The sequence below is a fragment of the Schistocerca nitens genome, chromosome 1, assembly GCF_023898315.1.
Source record: "Schistocerca nitens isolate TAMUIC-IGC-003100 chromosome 1, iqSchNite1.1, whole genome shotgun sequence".
Lineage (NCBI taxonomy): Eukaryota > Metazoa > Arthropoda > Insecta > Orthoptera > Acrididae > Schistocerca > Schistocerca nitens.
In genome coordinates, this window is record NC_064614.1 from 148,283,638 (window position 1) to 148,305,369 (window position 21,732).

General features: G+C 46.4%; 1 protein-coding gene across 1 annotated transcript in view; it reads left to right on the plus strand.

The window, feature by feature from the left end:
* LOC126224247 (translation initiation factor IF-2-like) overlaps positions 1–19,447 on the plus strand; it is a 160,268-nt gene extending 140,821 nt beyond the window's left edge. The window contains exon 3 of the mRNA XM_049942207.1: positions 19,344–19,447. Within this exon, the coding sequence (XP_049798164.1) occupies positions 19,344–19,447 (104 nt within the window). The remainder of the gene's footprint in view (positions 1–19,343) is intronic.
* The last annotated feature ends 2,285 nt before the right edge of the window (positions 19,448–21,732 follow it).

Here is a 21,732-nt window from a genome sequence, read left to right on the forward strand (position 1 = left end):
CGCCGGCGTTCTACCGCTCTCGTCTTCCCGAACGGTCGTCGCAAAAGAAGTGCGTACGACGCCCGTTAAAATATCCCGGGCTGTTACTCCCTGGTCAGATGAATTTCATGTCGAAACCCGAGGTTTCGTCCCCAGCTGCAAGGGACATCTTCAAGAGAGGGTTCCAGGTTTTTCGAGGGCCCGTCGCACACCCTGGCTCACTACTGGCCGAAGTGAACTTCCGTTTCAGTGCGCTCCCGCGCAGACCGTGACATCGTTCCGCAACAGCCGATCCGCCTGTCCCACAGTGACCCTCGGGGACGGAACGTTTGCTTTTAACAAGAAATCCATCCGGCCAGAGCACGGCAGCACGGAATGTTTTAGTGAGTGCGACATTTCCAGCTGTGGCAATTTACATTTTACAGAGCAACGTACTTCTGAAGAGAGAGGTCACGACGGCGTGTTAGGTTCCAGCTCTTGTCTGTCAGCTTTTCTTCGCATGTGAGAGGACGAAGAAACCAATACGCACGTTTAGCGAGTAGTTCCATCTGTGTTCTGGTTTTAAGAAACGTCAAACGTTGCGTTATTCGACCAGTCAAAAATTTCTGATAAATCTTCCACGAAAGATCGAAAAATTGTATAAATTAAAAGGTTTTTTTTCCTGCAAGTATTAATACCCGCCTGGTTGGCCGTGCGGTCTAACGCACGGCTTTCCGGGCGGGAAGGAGCGCCTGGTCCCCGGCACGAATCCGCCCGGCGGATTTGTGTCGAGGAGCGGTGAGCCGGCCAGTCTGTGGATGGTTTTTAGGCGGTTTTCCATCTGCCTCGGCAAATTGCGGGCTGGTTCCCCTTGTTCCGCCTCAGCTACACTATGTCGGCGATTGTTGCGCAAACAAGTTCTCCATGTACGCGTACACCACCATTACTCTACCACGCAAACATAGGGGTTACACTCGTCTGGTGTGACGCATTCCCTGGGGAGGGGGGGAGGGGGGGAGGCACCGGGTGCCGAACCGCACAATAACCCTGGGTTCAGTGTGGACCGGCGGAGGGGTGAAGTGGACTGCGGTAGTCGTCGTGGCGTTGCGGACCACTGCGGCTGCGGCGGGGACGGAGCCTCTCCGTCGTTTCTAGGTCCCCGGTTAACATAACATAATATTCATCGAAATCGCCGGTACAGTAATACTTATTGTTAAGAATACACCTGGTTCAGCTTGCATATGGGATCCAACCAAGTAGTTATCTATTCATTTAAGTACCATTTATTAACCAATTTATCATTTGTGCATCTACTGAGGTAGAGCACGTATATGAGCACCCCCATTCAGTATTCTGTTAACCTGTAGCACACGTTCGATATTGCCGTAGTGAGTAATTAACTTGACTTCTTGCAAGGAAATGATGTTAATTCTAGTCGCGTATCCCATATTCATTTCTGCGCCGCATAGTCATGACGGCAACGTCTACTGTGACCTGACAACTCCACATGTTTTCGGTTTAGGTGTCGCTGGGACAGTCTGAATATCAATAAACGTCTAAATAGGTCACTCGTTACCAATGTGGGTTTCCTATCTAACGGCTCCCTGAGGTAACATAAATTTGGTTCAAATGGCTCTGAGCACTATAGGACTAAACAGCGGAAGTCATCAGTCCCCTAGAACTAAGAACTACTTAAACCTAACTAACCTAAGGACACCTCACACATCCGTGCCCGAGGCAGGATTCAAACCTGCAACCGTAGCGGTCGCGCGGTTCCAGACTGAGGCGCCTAGGACCGCTCAGCCACACCGGCTGGCCTTAACATAAATTTATCTTTCAGTAGTTCATATAAATACTGCCAGAATTTAAAATGCTGGCATAATCTAGGTATTCATTCATAGGGGAAACATTACGTTGAAGGCTTAACGCCATAAATGCAATATTAAAGTGTGTACACGTCTCGATGCAGCGTAACTCGTCTCGCAGATACCCAGAATATGTTCTTACAGTATTTGAGAATGAAAGCATTTGGCGACTTCCAACATACTTGACACATAATTTCAAACCTAACCAAGTTTGTTTTCGTAGCCGTCATCCGCAGCAAGCACAGAAATATTAGTTTTGGATATAAAAACTTCCCTTATCTTGCTGCAATGTATTTTATTTGTTGAAAACATGAAGTGAACTGTTCTATAATCTACAATATTGCATATCAAAACAAAACTGTATCATTCTAGATTCCATTGGAAATGCCTCAGAGTAAAAGGCGAAATGCGTCTGCAACAAATAAAATACACTGCAGCAAGGAAAGGTGGTTTTTATTTGCAAGAAGGAAAATTTCAAACCTTGACCGAACTTTTTCTCGCCGACAACCCTCTACAAAATGACGAAAGAAAAGAAGTTTATCGCAGTACACTACGTGTAGTATAATATCAGCACTAGGCATGATGTTTCTAATTTATTATTCCTTTATTAGTAGCTCCATTTCGTAGACACTGTCCACATAACCACTGAACGTACCTGCAAAATTCCATCACTGTACGACACACAGTTCAAAGGATATGAAGTTATAAACACTGAGATGCGTGAAAAACTAGCTTTTCTTAAAACGGAGCTGTTTTGTACATGAGAGTTCTTTAAAGATTCAGATAAGAGTGGGGGACGGGGTTGTTACTAGCTGGTAAGAATGGGCCATTTCTTGTGAATTTAAGTTTTTTTTTCATGGCGATCTATTTTCTTCCAAGCATCATACAAGGCAAATAACCGTTAATTCTTCAGGTTGTTTTCTACAGTGAAGAAAGATTATTACTATAGCAAAAACCATGTCTCTCGGGCCATAATAGTCAAATGGATTCCGTGTAGTGTGCAATTTTTTATGGAACCATCGGACGGTGAAAACGCAAAGTATAGGAAACTACAAACGGAAAGAAAGAAAGAAGGTTTGAGCATTGCGTCTCATAGACGTTACAGCACTAATGTGGAGATTGTTGGGGAGGAAAGCAACAGTTGCCCGTTTAAGAAACCGTCCTACGGTTCTGTTAAACTTCCAGTTATTTCCAGCGGCGCAGCGGTCTCAGCGACTAACTGCACCTGGTTCAAAACGTGAAGAGCCAATTGGTTCAAATGGCTCTGAGCACTATGGGACTTAACATCTATGGTCATCAGTCCAATAGAACTTAGAACTACTTAAACCTATCTAACCTAAGGACGTCACACACATCCATGCCCTAGGCAGGATTCGAACCTGCGACCGTAGCGGTCGCGCGGCTCCGGACTGAGCGCCTAGAACCGCTAGACCACCGCGGCCGGCGAAGAGCCAATTATCTGCACATGAGCCTTCCACTTCGAACGTTAGTTAAAGGAGGAATAACTTTTTTATATAAAAAATGCGACAACAAGCCAGTGCTGCCAGTATTAACGCAAAACTTTCGCTATTAAAACTACGCAGTGTATGAAGGAAAACGATGACGCAGTTGAAGGAAGTAGATCAATAAGAAGTAGTAAAAAGTTATTTCAATAGCGAAATAATGACGGTGTCTAAAATATGCACATGTGGAAATTAGTTGGGAAATTACATTCACCTTTTTAAGAGTTTTAACGATTAGAGTTTGTTCTGTATTGAAATTTTAGGAGGCGTTTAACGGTGGTCACCACTTTACGTTCTCTGGACTGCACGCAGACGCCGCCGTGCCAAAATGAGGAGCACAGTTCAAAATGTTCAAATGTGTGTGAATTCCTAGGAGACCAAACTGCTGAGGTCATCGGTCCCTAGACTTACACACTACTTAAACTAACTTATCCTAAGAACAACACACACACCCATGCCCGAGGGAGGATTCGAACCTCCGGCGGGAGGGTCCGGGAGCACAGTTGTCATCACTCTGAAGGCTCTAACTGAGCGGTCGACAAACTGCCCCCCCCCCTCACCACCCCCCTCACCGCCTCGACTTGAGTATTCGTGTGGACCGAGGTTCTCAATCGTACTTTATAATAGCAAGTATCTACAGGGTGTTTCAAAAATGACCGGTATATTTGAAACGGCAATAAAAACTAAACGAGCAGGGATAGAAATACACTGTTTGTTGCAATATGCTTGGGACAACAGTACATTTTCAGGCAGACAAACTTTCGAAATTACAGTAGTTACAATTGTCAACAACAGATGGCGCTGCGGTCTGGGAAACTCTATAGTACGATATTTTCCACATATCCACCATGCGTAGCAATAATATGGCGTAGTCTCTGAATGAAATTACCCGAAACCTTTGACAACGTGTCTGGCGGAATGGCTTCACATGCAGATGAGATGTACTGCTTCAGCTGTTCAATTGTTTCTGGATTCTGGCGGTACACCTGGTCTTTCAAGTGTCCCCACAGAAAGAAGTCACAGGGGTTCATGTCTGGCGAATAGGGAGGCCAATCCACGCCGCCTCCTGTATGTTTCGGATAGCCCAAAGCAATCACACGATCATCGAAATATTCATTCAGGAAATTAAAGACGTCGGCCGTGCGATGTGGCCGGGCACCGTCTTGCATAAACCACGAGGTGTTCGCAGTGTCGTCTAAGGCAGTTTGTACCGCCACAAATTCACGAAGAATGTCCAGATAGCGTGATGCAGTAATCGTTTCGGATCTGAAAAATGGGCCAATGATTCCTTTGGAAGAAATGGCGGCCCAGACCAGTACTTTTTGAGGATGCAGGGACGATGGGACTGCAACATGGGGCTTTTCGGTTCCCCATATGCGCCAGTTCTGTTTATTGACGAAGCCGTCCAGGTAAAAATAAGCTTCGTCAGAAAACCAAATGCTGCCCACATGCATATCGCCGTCATCAATCCTGTGCACTATATCGTTAGCGAATGTCTCTCGTGCAGCAATGGTAGCGGCGCTGAGGGGTTGCCGCGTTTGAATTTTGTATGGATAGAGGTGTAAACTCTGGCGCATGAGACGATACGTGGACGTTGGCGTCATTTGGACCGCAGCTGCAACACGGCGAACGGAAACCCGAGGCCGCTGTTGGATCACCTGCTGCACTAGCTGCGCGTTGCCCTCTGTGGTTGCCGTACGCGGTCGCCCTACCTTTCCAGCACGTTCATCCGTCACGTTCCCAGTCCGTTGAAATTTTTCAAACAGGTCCTTTATTGTATCGCTTTTCGGTCCTTTGGTTACATTAAACCTCCGTTGAAAACTTCGTCTTGTTGGAACAACACTGTGTTCTAGGCGGTGGAATTCCAACACCAGAAAAATCCTCTGTTCTAAGGAATAAACCATGTTGTCTACAGCACACTTGCACGTTGTGAAGAGCACACGCTTACAGCAGAAAGACGACGTACAGAATGGCGCACCCACAGACTGCGTTGTCTTCTATATCTTTCACATCACTTGCAGCGCCATCTGTTGTTGAAAATTGTAACTACTGTAATTTCGAAAGTTTGTCCGCCTGAAAATGTACTGTTGTCCCACGCATATTGCAACATACGGTGTATTTCTATCGCTGCTCGTTTAGTTTTTATTGCCGTTTCAAATATACCGGTCATTTTTGAAACACCCTGTAGCAACTTACAGCCGAGTCCACAAAACGTAAACGTTGTTAAAGAGCTTCTTAAGAGTGTAGTTTTCATGTTACAGGTGCAGTAATATAAGATGCGGGTAAATTTAAATGACGTTGGTGAGTGAGCTAAGCGAAGTGGCTGCTTACCTCAGTGGTGGAGGGCTGCGAAGCGGGGTTAGAGGATGTGAGGGGCCGTCCAGTACACGACTCACGGCCGTGCACGACTCGCACCGATCGGCTGCTACGGTGTAAATTCGGTACATATTTCTGGCAATGACTATGATATTAACTGAAGCCTGTTATAATACAATGCATTGAGTAGAAGAAAAATCACCTCCAAAAACTGTAAAAATTTGTGATCGTGTCTCATATTGCAATAATCCATTTAAATATAATTACAAGTAGCGTTGTTAATAAATTGGTCATCCGGTCACACAGACAACACAGCAACACTCCGTCAGGCAGTTGCATAACCGTGGGGTCGCTGAGGGTGGCAGCAACCTGAAACAGAAAACAGTCGACACGAAGTGTTCAGAGTGGTCCTGACTTAACGATCAATACTGGGAGACCGATGAGATCTTATCGCCTCCTTACTACAGCTAGTCTTTTGGGGTCTCGCAATATACTAATTTATGAAGGTTACTAATCAATAATAAGATCGATACACATAGGAAACCGAGGCGCTGCCTCACAACGTTAGAATTGACTACTGAACAAAAAAAGTCTGGCGGCGATTTCTGTAGCGGATGGCTTAAAGGGCGATCTGGAATTGCATCATTTGGCCTGAATATCTGGAAGAAGACAATGCTACCTTTAGCTGATCGGTTTAAACTACACTGCTGGCCACCGTAAATGCAACACCCTGAAGGAAGCATCCGAATCAAGTGAAATTTACACCATGAGTTTGCAGCGATGAGATATGCAACTGATTAGAATTTCAGCGCAGACGCACATCACGCGCGCCTATGGCGCCACCTCATAGCGCCATTTAAGGCTTGGCGATTTCGACGAGTGTACGTTAGGCACGTGTGTTTACCTTGTGGTTGTTTCACAAGACGATCAGTTATGCCTCGTAGACAACAGCGAACATCTTTTGATCAAGTATCCGAGTTCGACAGAGGAAGGATAGTGGCTTACCGAGATTGTGGATTATCATACAGAGAAATCGCTAGTCGTGTTGGACTAAACCAAACAACTGTAATGCGGATATGTGACCGTTGGATGCCGGAGGGTACGACGGACCGACGTGGTCGATCGCATTCACCTCGGTGCACCACTGCACGTGCTGATAGGCAAATTGTGTGCATGGCAGTGACGGATCGCTCAGTGACATCCCGAACCATAGCACAGCACATTGCGTCTGTAATGCATCATCCAGTGTCTGCGCGTACCATTCGACGCCGTTTGCAGCAGAGTGGTCTGTCCGCAAGACGTCCATTGCTTCGTCTACCATTGACGCAGAACCACAGACGTCTCCGTCGCCAATGGTGTGATGACAGACGGATGTGGACGGCAGAATGGAATGACGTTGTCTTTACTGACGAGGCACGCTTCTGTCTGCAGCACCACGATGGTCGGATTCGAGTGTGGAGACACCGTGGAGAGAGGATGCTGGACAGCTGCATTATGCACCGCCACACTGGTCTTGCACCGGGTATTATGGTATGGGGCGGTATTGGATATTACTCTCGCACGCCTCTAGTACGCATTGCCGGTACTTTAAATAGCCGGCGCTACATATCCGAGGTGCTGGAGCCAGTTGTCCTTCCGTACCTTCAGGGCTCGGCCACAGCCAAATTTCAACAGGATAATGCGCGACCACACGTGGCACGCATTGTCCAAAGGTTCTTCGTCGATAACCAGATTGAATTGCTTCCCTGGCCGGTTCGCTCTCCGGATCTTTCGCCGATAGAAAACATGTGGTCCATGGTTGCTCAACCAGTGACCCAGATTACATCCCCAGCTGCCACACCAGATGATCTTTGGCAACGTGTGGAAGCTGCTTGGGCTGCTGTACCCCAGGAACACATCCAACGTCTCTTTGACTCAATGCCGAGACGTGTGGCAGCGGTGATCTCCACCAATGGCGGCTACTCTGGCTACTGATTATGGCAGGAACCACATGTCACAGACGTCTGTAAACGTAATCATTTGATACTTGGTCAACATGTTATCTACAAAATAAATTTTGTCGTGCTACCTCTTGTCTTTCTTGGTGTTGCATTTACGGTGGCCAGCAGTGTATTTAAGCTAAGCCTACTCATCCATATTTAGAGTCACTACTTTTTCGATCCCTCTACATTAGATGCTAGGCAACCTGCTGCTCATTGACTTCTGGAACACGGATCCACAATTAAAGCACACCGGTACTTGGACAGTTCGCAAAAACTGAAACGCGCAAAAAATACAGACGGTGTTAGCGGGCGGCATCATTCTGTTGCAGCATAATGCCCGCCCACTAGTTGCCAACGTTCTGTCGACTAGGAGACAGAAGTTTCCCTGGGAAGCCCTTACACGTCCTCCGCAGAGTGCCATTTTCATATTTTTGGAACTCTGAAGAAAGACGTCAGTGGCATTTGATTTGCTTCGGAAGAAGAGGTGCGCGTGTGGACAGAATCGTTGTTCTGTACGCAGCCGCAAACATTTTTCCACGACGGTGTTCACCGACTTGTCTCACAGTCAGATAAACGCGTAACCAGCTATGACTGTTACTTTGGAAACGATAAACAGTTTGCTCACGTTCTTTTCATCCGTCTCGTTTTCATTTGACTGCCTGTTATAGATGTAGACTAATATTAGACTTGCTTTCTGGAGCAAAAGGCGACACTCATTTAATTACTGTGCGGTTCGCCATACAAACATGGAACGACTCCTTAGAGAGGGACACATCCCAGTTACTTTCACGACGCATGGCGGAGTGTACTTGTAGCAGCACCAGTCTTTTTCAGTCTATTCGCAAATGGAGCGATGGAAAAGCGGCTGTCTATATGTCTCCAGACGAGTCCTAATTTCTCTTGCCTTGTCTTTATGGTTCTTCCGCAGAACGTACCTTGTCATCAGTAGAACAATTCTGCAGTCAGCTGCACACGGCGGTTCTCTAAAGTTTCTCACTAGCGCTTAGCAAAAAGAACACCGTCTTCTCTCCATGCATTCTTGTCTGAGTTCATCAAGCATCTCGATAACACTTACTTGTTGATCGAAGCTACCGGTAAGAAATCTATTTTTTATGTTTTTATTGTTCCGTGGGACCAAATTAAAGAGAAGTCTCCATGGTCATGGATCGAGTCAATACATGAAATTTAATACGATAGTAGAAACAGATAAAATGAAATATAAGTAACATATTCAGGCGACAATTCGTAAGTTTAAATAAAGGAAATCAACAATGTAACACTGGAATTTGCTTAATTTTTCAGCTCTTCCAGGAGCTCCTCGACAGAATAGAAGGAGTGAGCCATGAGGAAACTCTTCAGTTTAGACTTAAAGGAGTTTGGGCTACTGCTCAGATTTTTGAGTCCTTGTGGTGGCTTATTGAAAATGGATGCAGCAGAATACTGCACTCCTTTCTGCAAAAGAGTCAAGGAAGTGCATTCCACATGCAGATTTGATTTCTGCCTAGTATTAACTGAATGAAAGCTGCTAACTCTTGGGAATAAGCTAACATTGCTAACAACAAACGACATTAAAGAAAATATATAGTGTGAGGGCAATGTCAGAATTCCGAGTCTATTGAATAGGGGTCGACAAGAGGTTCTCGAACTTACACCACACATAGCTCGAACAACCCGTTTTTGAGCCAGAAACACCCTTTTTGAATCAGAATTACCCCAAGAAATAATACCATACGACATAAGCGTATGAAAATATGCAAAGTAGACTACTTTTCGTGTTGAGCTGTCACTTATTTAAGATACTGCAGATACTGTTCTAATGGTAAATAAAGCAGCATTTAGTTTCTGAACAAGATCCTGAGCATGGGCTTTCCACAACAGCTTACTATCTATCTGAACGCCTAGGAACTTGAACTGTTATGTCTCTCTTATAATATGCCCATTCTGTCTGATCAAAATATCAGTTCTTGTTGAAATGTGAGTTAGAAACTGTAAAAACTGAGTCATACTGTGATTTAGCATCAAATTATTTTCCACAAGCCACAAACTTATTTCATGAACTACATTATTTGATAATGTTTCAATATTATACTACCAAGCTGGTGTCATCAGCAAACAGAAATATTTAGGAATCACCTGTAATACTAGAAGGCATATCATTTACATAAATAAGAAACAGCAGCGGCCCCAGCACCGACCCTTGGGGAATGCCCCACTTAACAGTGCCCCATTGGGACTGAACATCACTACCACTCTCAATATTGCGGAGAATTACCCTCTGCTCTCTGTTCGTAAAGTAAGAGGCCAACCAATTGTAAGCTACTCCCCTTACTCCATAATGGTCCAACTTCTGCAATAGGAGCACGCCTGTGAATTGCTTCGACGTCTTCCTTCAATACGGCCTGGTGAGGACCCCAAACGCTCGAGCAATACTCAATAATGGTTTCGCACTAATTTTTTGTTTCTGGTCTCCTTTACACCACATGAATTACACTTTTCTAAAATCGGTCATATAAAAAAAAGTCGATCATTCCGCTTCTCTACTACCGCCCTTAAGTGTTCATTTCACTGCGTATCACTTTCGAACATTATGCCTAGATATTTAATCAGTCTGACTGTGTCAAGCAGCGCAGTAATAATACCGTATTCCAGTATTACGGGATTGTTTATCGTCTTTATTTCCATTGAGTTACATTTTTCCACATTTAGAGCAAGCCGCAGTTCATTAAATCAACGGGAAATTCTGTCTGAGTCACTTTTATCCCTCCAAAATCATTGAACGACGACACCTCCCCCTTCATCACCGCGGCTTCAGCTGTCTCAGACCGCTACTCATCACGTCTGTCAGGTGATTTATGTACATTGAGAACAAGAGCAGTCGCGTCGCACTTCGCCAGTGCACTCCTGACAGTACACTTGTCTCTAATGACTGCTCACCGTAGTGGGTGTTACTACTCACGAAATCTTCGAGCCACTCACACATTTGGGAAACTATTCCGTGTGCTAGTACCTTCATTAAACAGTCTGCAGTGGAGCGCCGCTTCAAACGCTTTCGGAAATCCGAGAAAATCGAACCTGTTTGTTTCCCTTCACATATGGTTCGCAAGATATGGACAAACAGAGTTGCGCACGAGCGACGCTCTGTAAATCCTTGCTGATTTGTGGAAAGAACGTGTTCTGTGTCAAGGACATTTACCATTGTCCAACTTAGAATTGGTTCAAAAAATCTCCGGCAAATCGATGTCGAGGATATTGGTCTGTAACTCTGCTGGTGCGTTCTTTTGCCCTTCTTACGTAACGGAGTCACCTGCGTTTTTTTTTTCCACTTGCTTGGGACTTTGCACTGGGCGAGAGATTTGCATTGAATGAAAGTTGTGTAAGGGGCCAGTGCCGCAGAGCACTCTCCGTGAAACCGATCTGGGATTCCGTTCTGGCCTGCCTCGACACATACACGAGGGCTATTCGGAAAATACACTACTGGCCATTAAAATTGCTACACCACGAAGATGACGTGCTACGGACGCGAAATTTGACCGACAGGAAGAAGATGCTGTGATATGCAAATGATTAGCTTTTCAGAACATTCACACAAGGTTGGCGCCCGTGGCGACACCTACAACGTCCTGACATGAGCAAAGTTTCCAACCGATTTCTCATACACAAATAGCAGTTGACCGGCGTTGCCTGGTGAAACGTTGTTGTGATGCATCGTGTAAGGAGGAGAAATACGTACCATCACGTTTCCGACTTTGATAAAGGTCGGATTGTAGCTTATTGCGATTGCGGTTTATCATATCGTGACATTGCTGCTCGCGTTCGTCGAGATCCAATGACTGTTAGCAGAACATGGAATAGGTGAGTTCAGGAGGGTAATTCGGAACGCCGTGCTGGATCCCAACGGCCTCGTATCACTAGCAGTCGAGATGACAGGCATCTTATCCGCATGGCTGTAACGGATGGTGCAGCCATGTCTCGATCCCTGAGTCAACAGATGGGGACGTTTGCAAGACAACAACCATCTCCAAGAACAGTTCGACGACGTTTGCAGCAGCATGGACTATCAGCTCGGAGACCATGGCTGCGGTTACCCTTGACGCTGCATCACAGACAGGAGCGCCTGTGATGGTGTACTCGACGACGAACCTGGGTGCACGAATGGCAAAACGTCATTTTTTCGGATGAATCCAGGTTCTGTTTACAGCATCATGATGGTCGCATCCGTGTTTGGCGACATCGCGGTGAACGCACATTGGAAGCGTGCAATCGTCATCGCCATACTGGCGTATCACCCGGCGTGATGGTATGGGGTGCCATTGGTTACACGTCTCGGTCACCTCTTGTTCGCATTGACGTCACTTTCAACAGTGGACGTTACATTTCAGATGTGTTACGACCCGTGGCTCTACCCTTCATTCGATCCCTGCGAAACCCTACATTTCAGCAGGATAATGCACTACCGCATGTTGCAGGTCCTCTACGGACCTTTCTGGATACAGAAAGTGTTCGACTGCTGCCCTGGCCAGCACATTCTCCAGATCTCTCCGCAATTGAAAACGTCTGGTCAATGGTGGCCGAGCAACTGGCTCGTCACAATACGGCAGTCACTACTCTTGATGAACTGTGGTATCGTGTTGAAGCTGCATGGGCAGCTGCTGTACCTGTACACACCATCCAAGCTGTGTTTGACTCAATACCCAGGCGTATCAAGGCCGTTATTACGGCCAGAGGGGGTTGTTCTGGGTACTGATTTCTCAGGATCTATGCACCCAAATTGCGTGAAAATGTAATCACATGTCAGTTCTAGTATATTATATTTGTCCAATGAATACCCGTTTATCATCTTCATTTGTTCTTGGTGTAGCAATTATAATGGCCAGTAGTATAAGTTCCGGTCGGTCGCGAAACGGAAACCACGGAGAAAATCGGATGGAACTTTGAACGGGTGTGTCGGTCAGTGTCTCTAGTATGGCCGTCGATCGCGTCGCGTCGCTCTTCTCGTTTCTGAGTGCACAGTCAGCCCGTAAAGACGCTAGGAAAATAGCTTCTCCCGCCAAGTATGAGGGTCTGGTGAGAAACTTTGCCTGATGTTATGCAGCCCACATAAAATAACTGTCATGCCGTTCCTTCTTCAAGACAAAACTCGGCCGAACTCTGCAGGGGCTATGAAGACGCTCCCGCAGCGTTTTGGATGGGAAGTGTTTGATCACCCAAAATACAGTCCGTAATATACAGGGTGATTCAAAAAGAATACCACAACTTTAGGAATTTAAAACTCTGCAACGACAAAAGGCAGAGCTAAGCACTATCTGTCGGCGAATTAAGGGAGCTATAAAGTTTCATTTAGTTGTACATTTGTTCGCTTGAGGCGCTGTTGACTAGGCGTCAGCGTCAGTTGATGCTAAGATGGCGACCGCTCAACAGAAAGCTTTTTGTGTTATTGAGTACGGCAGAAGTGAATCGACGACAGTTGTTCAGCGTGCATTTCGAACGAAGTATGGTGTTAAACCTTCTGATAGGTGGTGTATTAAACGTTGGTATAAACAGTTTACAGAGAATGGGTGTTTGTGCAAAGGGAAAAGTTCTGGACGGCCCAGAACGAGTGATGAAAATGTAGTACGCATCCAGCAAGCATTTGTTCGCAGCCCAGGAAAATCGACTCGCAGAGCTAGCAGAGAGCTGCAAATTCCACAATCAACTGTATGGAGAGTCCTACGAAAAAGGTTAGTTATGAAACCTTATCGTCTGAAATTGGTTCAAGCACTGTCTGCAGCTGATAACATTAAAAGAATCGATTTCTGTGATCTTATCCTTGCTCAAATGGAAACAGATGAATCTTTCGTTTCAAAGATTGTGTTTAGTGATGAAGCAACTTTCCACACTAACGGGAAAGTCAACCGTCACAATGTCTGTATATGGGGCACTGAGAATCCGCGGGAAACAACTCAGTATGAACGTGACTCGCCTAAGGTGAACGTTTTCTGTGCCATTTCAGCCAATAAAGTTTTTGGTCCCTTTTTCTTCGAAGGTGCTACTGTAACTGGACTACAGTATCTGGAGATGTCAGAGAATTGGCTGTTCCCTCAGCTCGAACAAGAAGCACAACAATTCATATTTCAGCAGGATGGAGCGCCACCACATTGGCACTTATCTGTCCGTAACTACCTGAACGTCAACTACCCGAGGCGATGGATCGGCCGCCAGGCAGCCCGTGACAGAGCACTTCATCACTGGCCTCCAAGAAGCCCTGATCTTACCCCCTGCGATTTTTTCTTATGGGGGTATGTTAAGGATATGGTGTTTCGGCCACCTCTCCCAGCCACCATTGATGATTTGAAACGAGAAATAACAGCAGCTATCCAAACTGTTACGCCTGATATGCTACAGAGAGTGTGGAACGAGTTGGAGTATCGGGTTGATATTGCTCGAGTGTCTGGAGGGGGCCATATTGAACATCTCTGAACTTGTTTTTGAGTGAAAAAACACCTTTTTAAATACTCTTTGTAATGATGTATAACAGAAGGTTATATTATGTTTCTTTCATTAAATACACATTTTTAAAGTTGTGGTATTCTTTTTGAATCACCCTGTATACTGTGTTCGAACATTATGAAGTACCTCGTAGAAAAAGACTTATTCACACATATTCACCACGGATTCAGAAAATATCGTTCTTGTGAAACACAATTAGCTCTTTATGCTCATGAAGTAATGTGTGCCTATGGAATATCGCCTTGCTTTTACGACTGGATTCGTGATTTCCTGTCAGAAAGGTCACAGTTCGTAGTAATAGACGGAAAGTCATCGAGTAAAACAGAAATAATATCCGTCGTTCCCCAAGGAAATGTTATAGGCCCTCTATTGTTCCTGATCTATATCAGTGACATAGGAGACAATCTGAGTGGCCCTATTACAGTGTTTGCAGATGGTGCTGTCATTTACCGTCTAGTAAAGTCATCAGATGACCAAAGCGAATTGCAAAATGATTTAGATAAGACACCTGTATGGTGCGAAAAGTGGCAATTGACCCTGAATAAAGGAAAGTGTGAAGTTATTCACATGAATACCAAAAAAATCCGCAAAATTCCGATTACATGATAAGTCACATAAATGTTAAGGCTGTAAATTTAACTAAATACTTAGAGATTACAATTACAAATAACCTAAATTGAAATGATCACGTAGATAATGTTGTGGGTAGAGCAAATCAAAGACTGAGATTCATTGGCAGAACACTTAGAGGATGCAACAGGTCTACTAAAGAGACTGCTTACATCAAGCCTGTCCGCCCTATTCTGGAGTATTGCTGTGCGGTGTGGGATCCGCATCACGTGAGACTGACGGATGGCATCGAAAAAGTTCAAAGAAGGGTGGCTCGTTTTGTATTATAGCGGAATAGGGGAGGTAGTGCCACAGACGTGATACGAGAATTGGAGTCGTAATCGTTAAAACAAAGGCGTTTTTCGTTGCGACGGGATCTTCTCATGAAAATGTCAATCACCAGTTTTCTTCTCCGATTACGAAAACATTCTGTTGGGACCCACCTACATAGGTAGAAATGATCATCACGAAAAAATAATAGAAATCAGGACTCGCACAGAAAAATTTAAGTGCTCATTTTTCCCTCGGGCCGTTCGAGAGAGGAACGGTAGAGAGACAGCTTGAAGGTGGTTCATTGAACCCTCTTCCAGGCACTTTATTGTGAATAGCAGAGTAATCACGTAAATGTAGATGTAACTGGCTGCCCCTGAGTTTCTTCTCTGCCCACATGATGATGAATGGTTTGTGGGGCGCTCAACTGCGCGGTTATCAGCGTCCATACAAAGTCGCGATCTTTCCACAGTCCACTCTCGCCACTTTCACGAGTGATAACGAAATGATGAGGACAACGCACCCCTCCCCTCACATGGCTAAATTCTGACGCCGGAAGTTTCTTACACCACCAGGATTCGAGCAGTGTACCACCGTGTCCAACACCGCCGAACACGAGCTGGGAGGCTGCGGAGGAGAGTCTGTAACCACGGTGCATCCTGAATTTCCGCACTGCAGCGAAACACCGTCACAGGTATCACGGAGAACCGCAGCGGTACTGAGCAGGGAAACATCCTCACACTCTGATGTGGCAACTTCGTACTGTATAATCCTCAGAATGCCGGGATGGCTCCTCTGGAAGGACACGGCCGATTTCCTTTCCTATTATCGACACAATTCGAGTTTGTACTCCGTCTCTAATGACCTCGATGTCGACGCGATTTCTAATGACCTCGATGTAATCGGGACGTTAAACGCGATCTTCCTTCCTTCCTACAATCCTCGGCCGCATGCTCTACTCCAGTCCGCCACCATTAGTGGAGGATGAAACTTTGACACCGACAGCCGCTCGTACTGGGGAAGTTTCAGGAAAGTTGCTCAATAAACGTCAGCCGGAGAACCCAAGAAGGACTATTTGTCAACAAATGACCACAAGGTCTCGTCAGTTTTGTTGCATTGATCGTCAACTGTCATTCCCTACACCGACCGTCGGCCCTTTCTAGGGAATCCCCCGTTTCGCTGCAACTTTCTGGCGTCCTGACTCTCGTACATGCAACAGCATCATCCACTAACAGCCCTGTGGAGCTTCCACCCAGATCGTTTACGTCGTGAACAATACTGGTCCTACAACGGGCTCCTGAGGTACGCCCAAAACTACTTAAATATCTGACAACTTCGCCGCTTGGGAAAGAAGAAACTGACTTCCGTCTCCTAGGAAGTCCTCAGTCGAGTCACAGAGCCGATGCGGTAGTCGGTGAATATACGACGACACATACGTGTGTATCTATGCTAGAGGTGCATGTCAGAGGGTGCTTCCTACTGTACCAGTTAGCAACGCTTCTTCCGAAACCATTCACGACTGGAGCGCGTGGAGACTGACCAGCCTAATGGGCCTAGTTCCGTGCGCGCGTCGCAACTAGTCTAATCGCGCATCGGCTGTTCATTCCTCACTTAAAACTGACTCTTAAAGCTTTGTGTGTACGCTCTGTCGGGATAGTTGACGTCTATCATGAAGTATATGCCAATTCAGACTTTTCATCATTTCCGTCACTCTCGTCTGTGGCACCAACAAACCGGTCACTAGTTTCAACCTTTCCTGTTCTCTTTCTCAGTCGGCAAGTCATAACAAGATGACATTAGTTAAAGTTTGTTTGTTTGTTCTCCAGAATGAGAATTTCACTCTGCAGCGAAGTGTGCGCTGATATGAAACTTACTGGCAGATTAAAACTGTGTGCCGGACTGAGACTCAAACTCGGACCTTTGCCTTTCGCGGGCAAGTGCTCTGCCGACTGAACTGCCCAAGCACGTCTCACGGCCCGTCCTCACAGCTTTATTTCTGCCAGTATCTCGTCTTCTACCTTCCAAACTTCACAGGAGCTCCGTTGCAGAATGAAATTCTCATTCTGGAAACATCCCCCAGGCTGTGGCTAAGCCAGGTCTCCGCAATATCCTTTCTTTCAGGAGTGCTAGTTCTGCAAGGTTCGCAGGAGAGCTTCTGTTAAGTTTGGAAGGTAGGAGACGAGGTACTGGCAGATGTAAAGCTGTGAGGACGGGGAGTGAGTCGTGCTTGGGTAGCTCAGTCGGTAGAGCACTTGCCCGCGAAGGGCAAAGGCCCGAGTTGGATTCTCGGTCCGGCTCACAGTTTTATTCTGCCAGGAAACTTCTGTTTGTTCTCTTTACATGTTTTGTGCTGCTGGTGGTGGCGGTGGCGGTAGTAAGGTCTTATGGGACCAAACTGGTGAGGTCATCGGTGTCTAAGCCTACACACTACTTAATCTAACTTAAACTAACTTACGCTATGGAAAACACACACATGCCCGAGGGAGGACTCGAATCTCGGACGGGGGGAGCCGCACGCACCGTGACAAGGCGCTACCCCGCGTGGCTAGAAGTTTTGCTTCGTCGCAGAGATGGAGGCATCTCGCGTCACGGAGTTTATCGAAAGCCGAGTCATACAGACTTAAATGTATAGGTGCAAATAGCTGCCAGCACACCTCGCTGACGATGAGTGTCCTTTGGTTCACAGAGCACGTGGCACTGCTGACGACAGCTGTGTGCAGTCAGCTCTTACACATGAACAGATATTCTCCACAGTACATACTTAAGACGCTGCCATTGAACCTAAGGTACGCATAAGGAATGAGGAAGCAGAGAGAGAGACTTGCATCCAGTGCTTTCCTGCCACATACACTACTGGCCATTAAAATTACTACCCCACGAAGATGACGTGCTACATACATGAAATTTAACCGACGGGAAGAAGATGCTGTGATGTGCAAATGATTAGCTTTTCAGAGCATTCACACAAGGTTGGCGCCGGTGGCGACACCTACAACGTGCTAATATGAGGAAAGTTTCCAACCGATTTCTCAAACACAAATAGCAGTCGACCGCCGTTGCTTGGTGTAACATTGTTGTGATGCCTCGTGTAAGAGGAGGAATACGTACCGTCGCGTTTCCGACTTTGATAAAGGTGGGATTGTAGCCTATCGCGATTGCGGTTTATCGTACCGCGACATTGCTGTTCGCGTTGGTCGAGATCCAATGACCGTTAGCAGAATAGGGAATCGGTGGCTTCAGGAGGGTAATACGGAACGCCGTGTTGGATCCCAACGGCCTCGTATCACTAGCAGTCGAGATGACAGGCATCTTATCCGCATGGCTATAACGGATCGTGCAGCCACGTCTCCAGTCAGCACATGGGGACGTTTGCGAGACAACAACCATCTGCACTAACAGTTCGACGTTTCCAGCAGCATAGACTATCAGCTGGGAGATCCTGGCTGCGGTTACCCTTGACGCTGCATGACAGACAGGAGCGCCTGCGATGGTGTACTCAACGACGAACCTGGGTGCACGAATGGCAAAACGTCATTTTTTCGGATGAATCCAGGTTCTGTTTACAGCATCATGATGGTCACATCAGTGTTTGGCGACATCGCGGAGAACGCACATTGGAAGCATGTGTTCATCATCGCCGTACTGGTGTATCACCGAGCGTGATGGTATGGGGTGCCATTGGTTAGAAGTCTCGGTCACCTCTTGTTCGCATTGACGCCACTTTGAACAGTGGACGTTACATTTCAGATGTGTTACGACCCGTGGCTCTACCCCTCACTCGATCCCTGCGAAACCCTACATTTCAGCAGGATAATGCACGACCGCATGTTGCAGTTCCTGTACGGGCCTTTCTGGATACAGAAAATGTTCGACTGCTGCCCTGGCCAGCACATTCTCCACATCTCTGACCAATTGAAAACGTCTGGTCAATGGTGTCCGAGCAACTGGCTCGTCACAATACACTACTCTTGATGAACTGTGGTATCGTGTTGAAGCTGCATGGACAGCTGTACCTGTACACGCTATCCAAGCTCTGTTTCACTCAATGCCCAGGCGTATCAAGGCCGTTACTAGGCCAGAGGTGGTTGTTCTGGGTACTGATTTCCCAGGTTCTATGCACCCAAATTGCAGTTCTAATATAATGTATTTTTCCATTGAATACCCGTTTATCATTTGCATTTCTTCTGCGTGTAGCAATTTTAATGGCCAGTAGTGTATGTTGGCTCCTCGCCAACTGCGAGGTTATCCGCCTCGAAGGTAAACAACAGCACCTTGGGTTGCGTCGACCTTTCGTACGTCGGACAGACGACACGCACAGCCCACGAAAGTTGCCTGGAACGCCTGCCGGTCTCCAGGAAAGACTGCAGCAGGGCGAGCGTCGCCCCGGACTCCATCTGCCGCCTCCGCCGCCCCGCCGCCCGCGGAGACCGTAATTAAAGGATTAGGTGGGGGCGGCTAAGCCGTCACCTAGCGCCCCTCCCCCCTTGTGCTCCGGCACGGGCATTAGCCGGGCACGGCCGCGATTACAGCGGCAACACGGGGCGGGAGGCGGCAGGCGGGAGGCGGCAGGCGCGCTTCTTGCCGGGAACTGCCGGCAGAAGTGTGCGCAGTAGGAATTACAGACACGCCAGGTGCGCTACAACGCTCTAAGTGAGGATTACCGAAAGGCACGATCGATGGCGTCCCGGGCCCGGTCCGCAGCCGACCTCTGACACGCCACTGCCAGTGCGACTCGCGTCCTACTGGTTCGCAAGATAGCACCGTGGGGCAACACCAAAACAGACAACCATGTGTGACGAAAAGTTCACTTTATCGAGTTTGCCGCAGCTTACGTCGAATGGTCAAAGGTCACGAACTTTTATCCTTCCGCATGTGTCGGATAGCCAGGGGTAGCTGTTTTTCTTCCCTCTAAGGGCATTGCAAAAGCAGCACTCACTCACCTCGCGAATTGATACGTAGAAGCTAAGGATTATGTGTCGCGCGCCATCTCATCAGCGTGAAAACAGTTGACTGGTAAATCTTTGGTCCTTATGCACTCATACACGTATCTAAAATACGCAATGCAATATTCCCAATAATTTATCAGGCCTACTGCAGGTACATGACACGATTAAAGTTTCAAACAACTTCCGGGAACTCAACCAATTAACACTTTCAGCGACCGCCGATATTCCGGCGGGAGAACCCCCCCTGCCATTTTCAAGGCAAACTGCAACGGACAGGATACGTGCATGCAAATTTAAAACCTCGGTTCTCGGACTGAAGCAGGAAAGATAACACACACACTGGACACTAGTGCCACCAAAGATGAGCAAAGTTAGAGCTATCGATAGTGAGATTACTAATTCGCAGGTGAGGTAGCATTGACTCCGTCCCTCTGTTTTTTGACAACGGAGAGAGCCGAATTCCAAACAGAGTTTAAATAAAAACCTTCATCCCTGTTAACGAGGTTACTAGCTAATTTAATCTCTACTGCCTCCTTAATAACACTGTCCCAATAGCTGGACGTGCATGCCAACACCTCGGTCTTAATATATAACATGAGGTGACCAGTATCGAAGCAATGTTCGGCAATAGTAGAACTACTTAGTTGCTGTAATCGTGTGTGCCGTTTATGCTCAGTACATCGGTCCTCCACGGTCCTGATAGTTTGATAAATATATGCCATGCCGCAGCTACAAGGAATACGATATACACCCGCCTTACGCAGACCAAGATCATCCTTACCAGAACTCAAAAACGCTATAATTTTAGATGGAGGTCGGAAAACACATTTCACATCGTATTTCCGGAAATTACAACCGATCCTGTTGGAAGTGTTTCCTACGTAAGGCAAAAAGGCACTAGACTTAGGTGTCGACTTGGTCATCTTTAGTGGCACTTGTGTTCAATGTGTGTTATCTTTCATGCTTCAGTCCGAGAACCGAGGTTTTAAATTTGCAATGTACGTCGCCTGTCCGTTGCAGTTTGCCTTGAAAAAGGCGGGGTTTTCTCCCGCCGGAATATCGGCGGTCGCTGAAAGTGTTACCTCGCTGAATTCCCGGAAGTTATTTGAAAGTTATATACGCCAAGAGAAACTCAAGTCTCACATGATTAAAGTGTTTGTCTGTAGAAAAAAAAGGCTGTTAGGACGTAGCTTTTGAACATTTTATCCTTAACATAAGGAAGATGCGGAATTCAGAAATTGGCCATTCAGTATCGATTAAAAATATGAATCAATATATTTTTTTTGGCTCTACAGGTAGAAGCATGTGTAGATCGGCATCTCGGAAAATTTGTATCTGAATTAGTTCAGGAATATGTCCAGTTTGTAATTGTCACAACATGCAGGTACCTACTGGAAGACGAAAACCTCGCTATCTTCTCGACTGAAATCGAACAGATATTAATCGAAACTTCTGTGTAATCATCTTACAAGAGTGAGACGGAAAACGTGATCTACAGATAGTAATACTCAGCCACTCTATACAGGGTGGTCGGAAATTCCCGTTACAGACTTCTAGGACTTCTAGAGGCGAGTGAGTACATCGTATTTTGAACAGGAACCCATGTCCGGAAACGTCATCCAACGAGACTACAGAGGGTCAGAGTTATAGGCGCGGGCGTCTGTAAATGTACGTATACACGGCGTGATTCCGAGATGATGATACACTCCTGGAAACTGAAATAAGAACACCGTGAATTCATTGTCCCAGGAAGTGGAAACTTTGACACATTCCTGGGGTCAGATACATCACATGATCA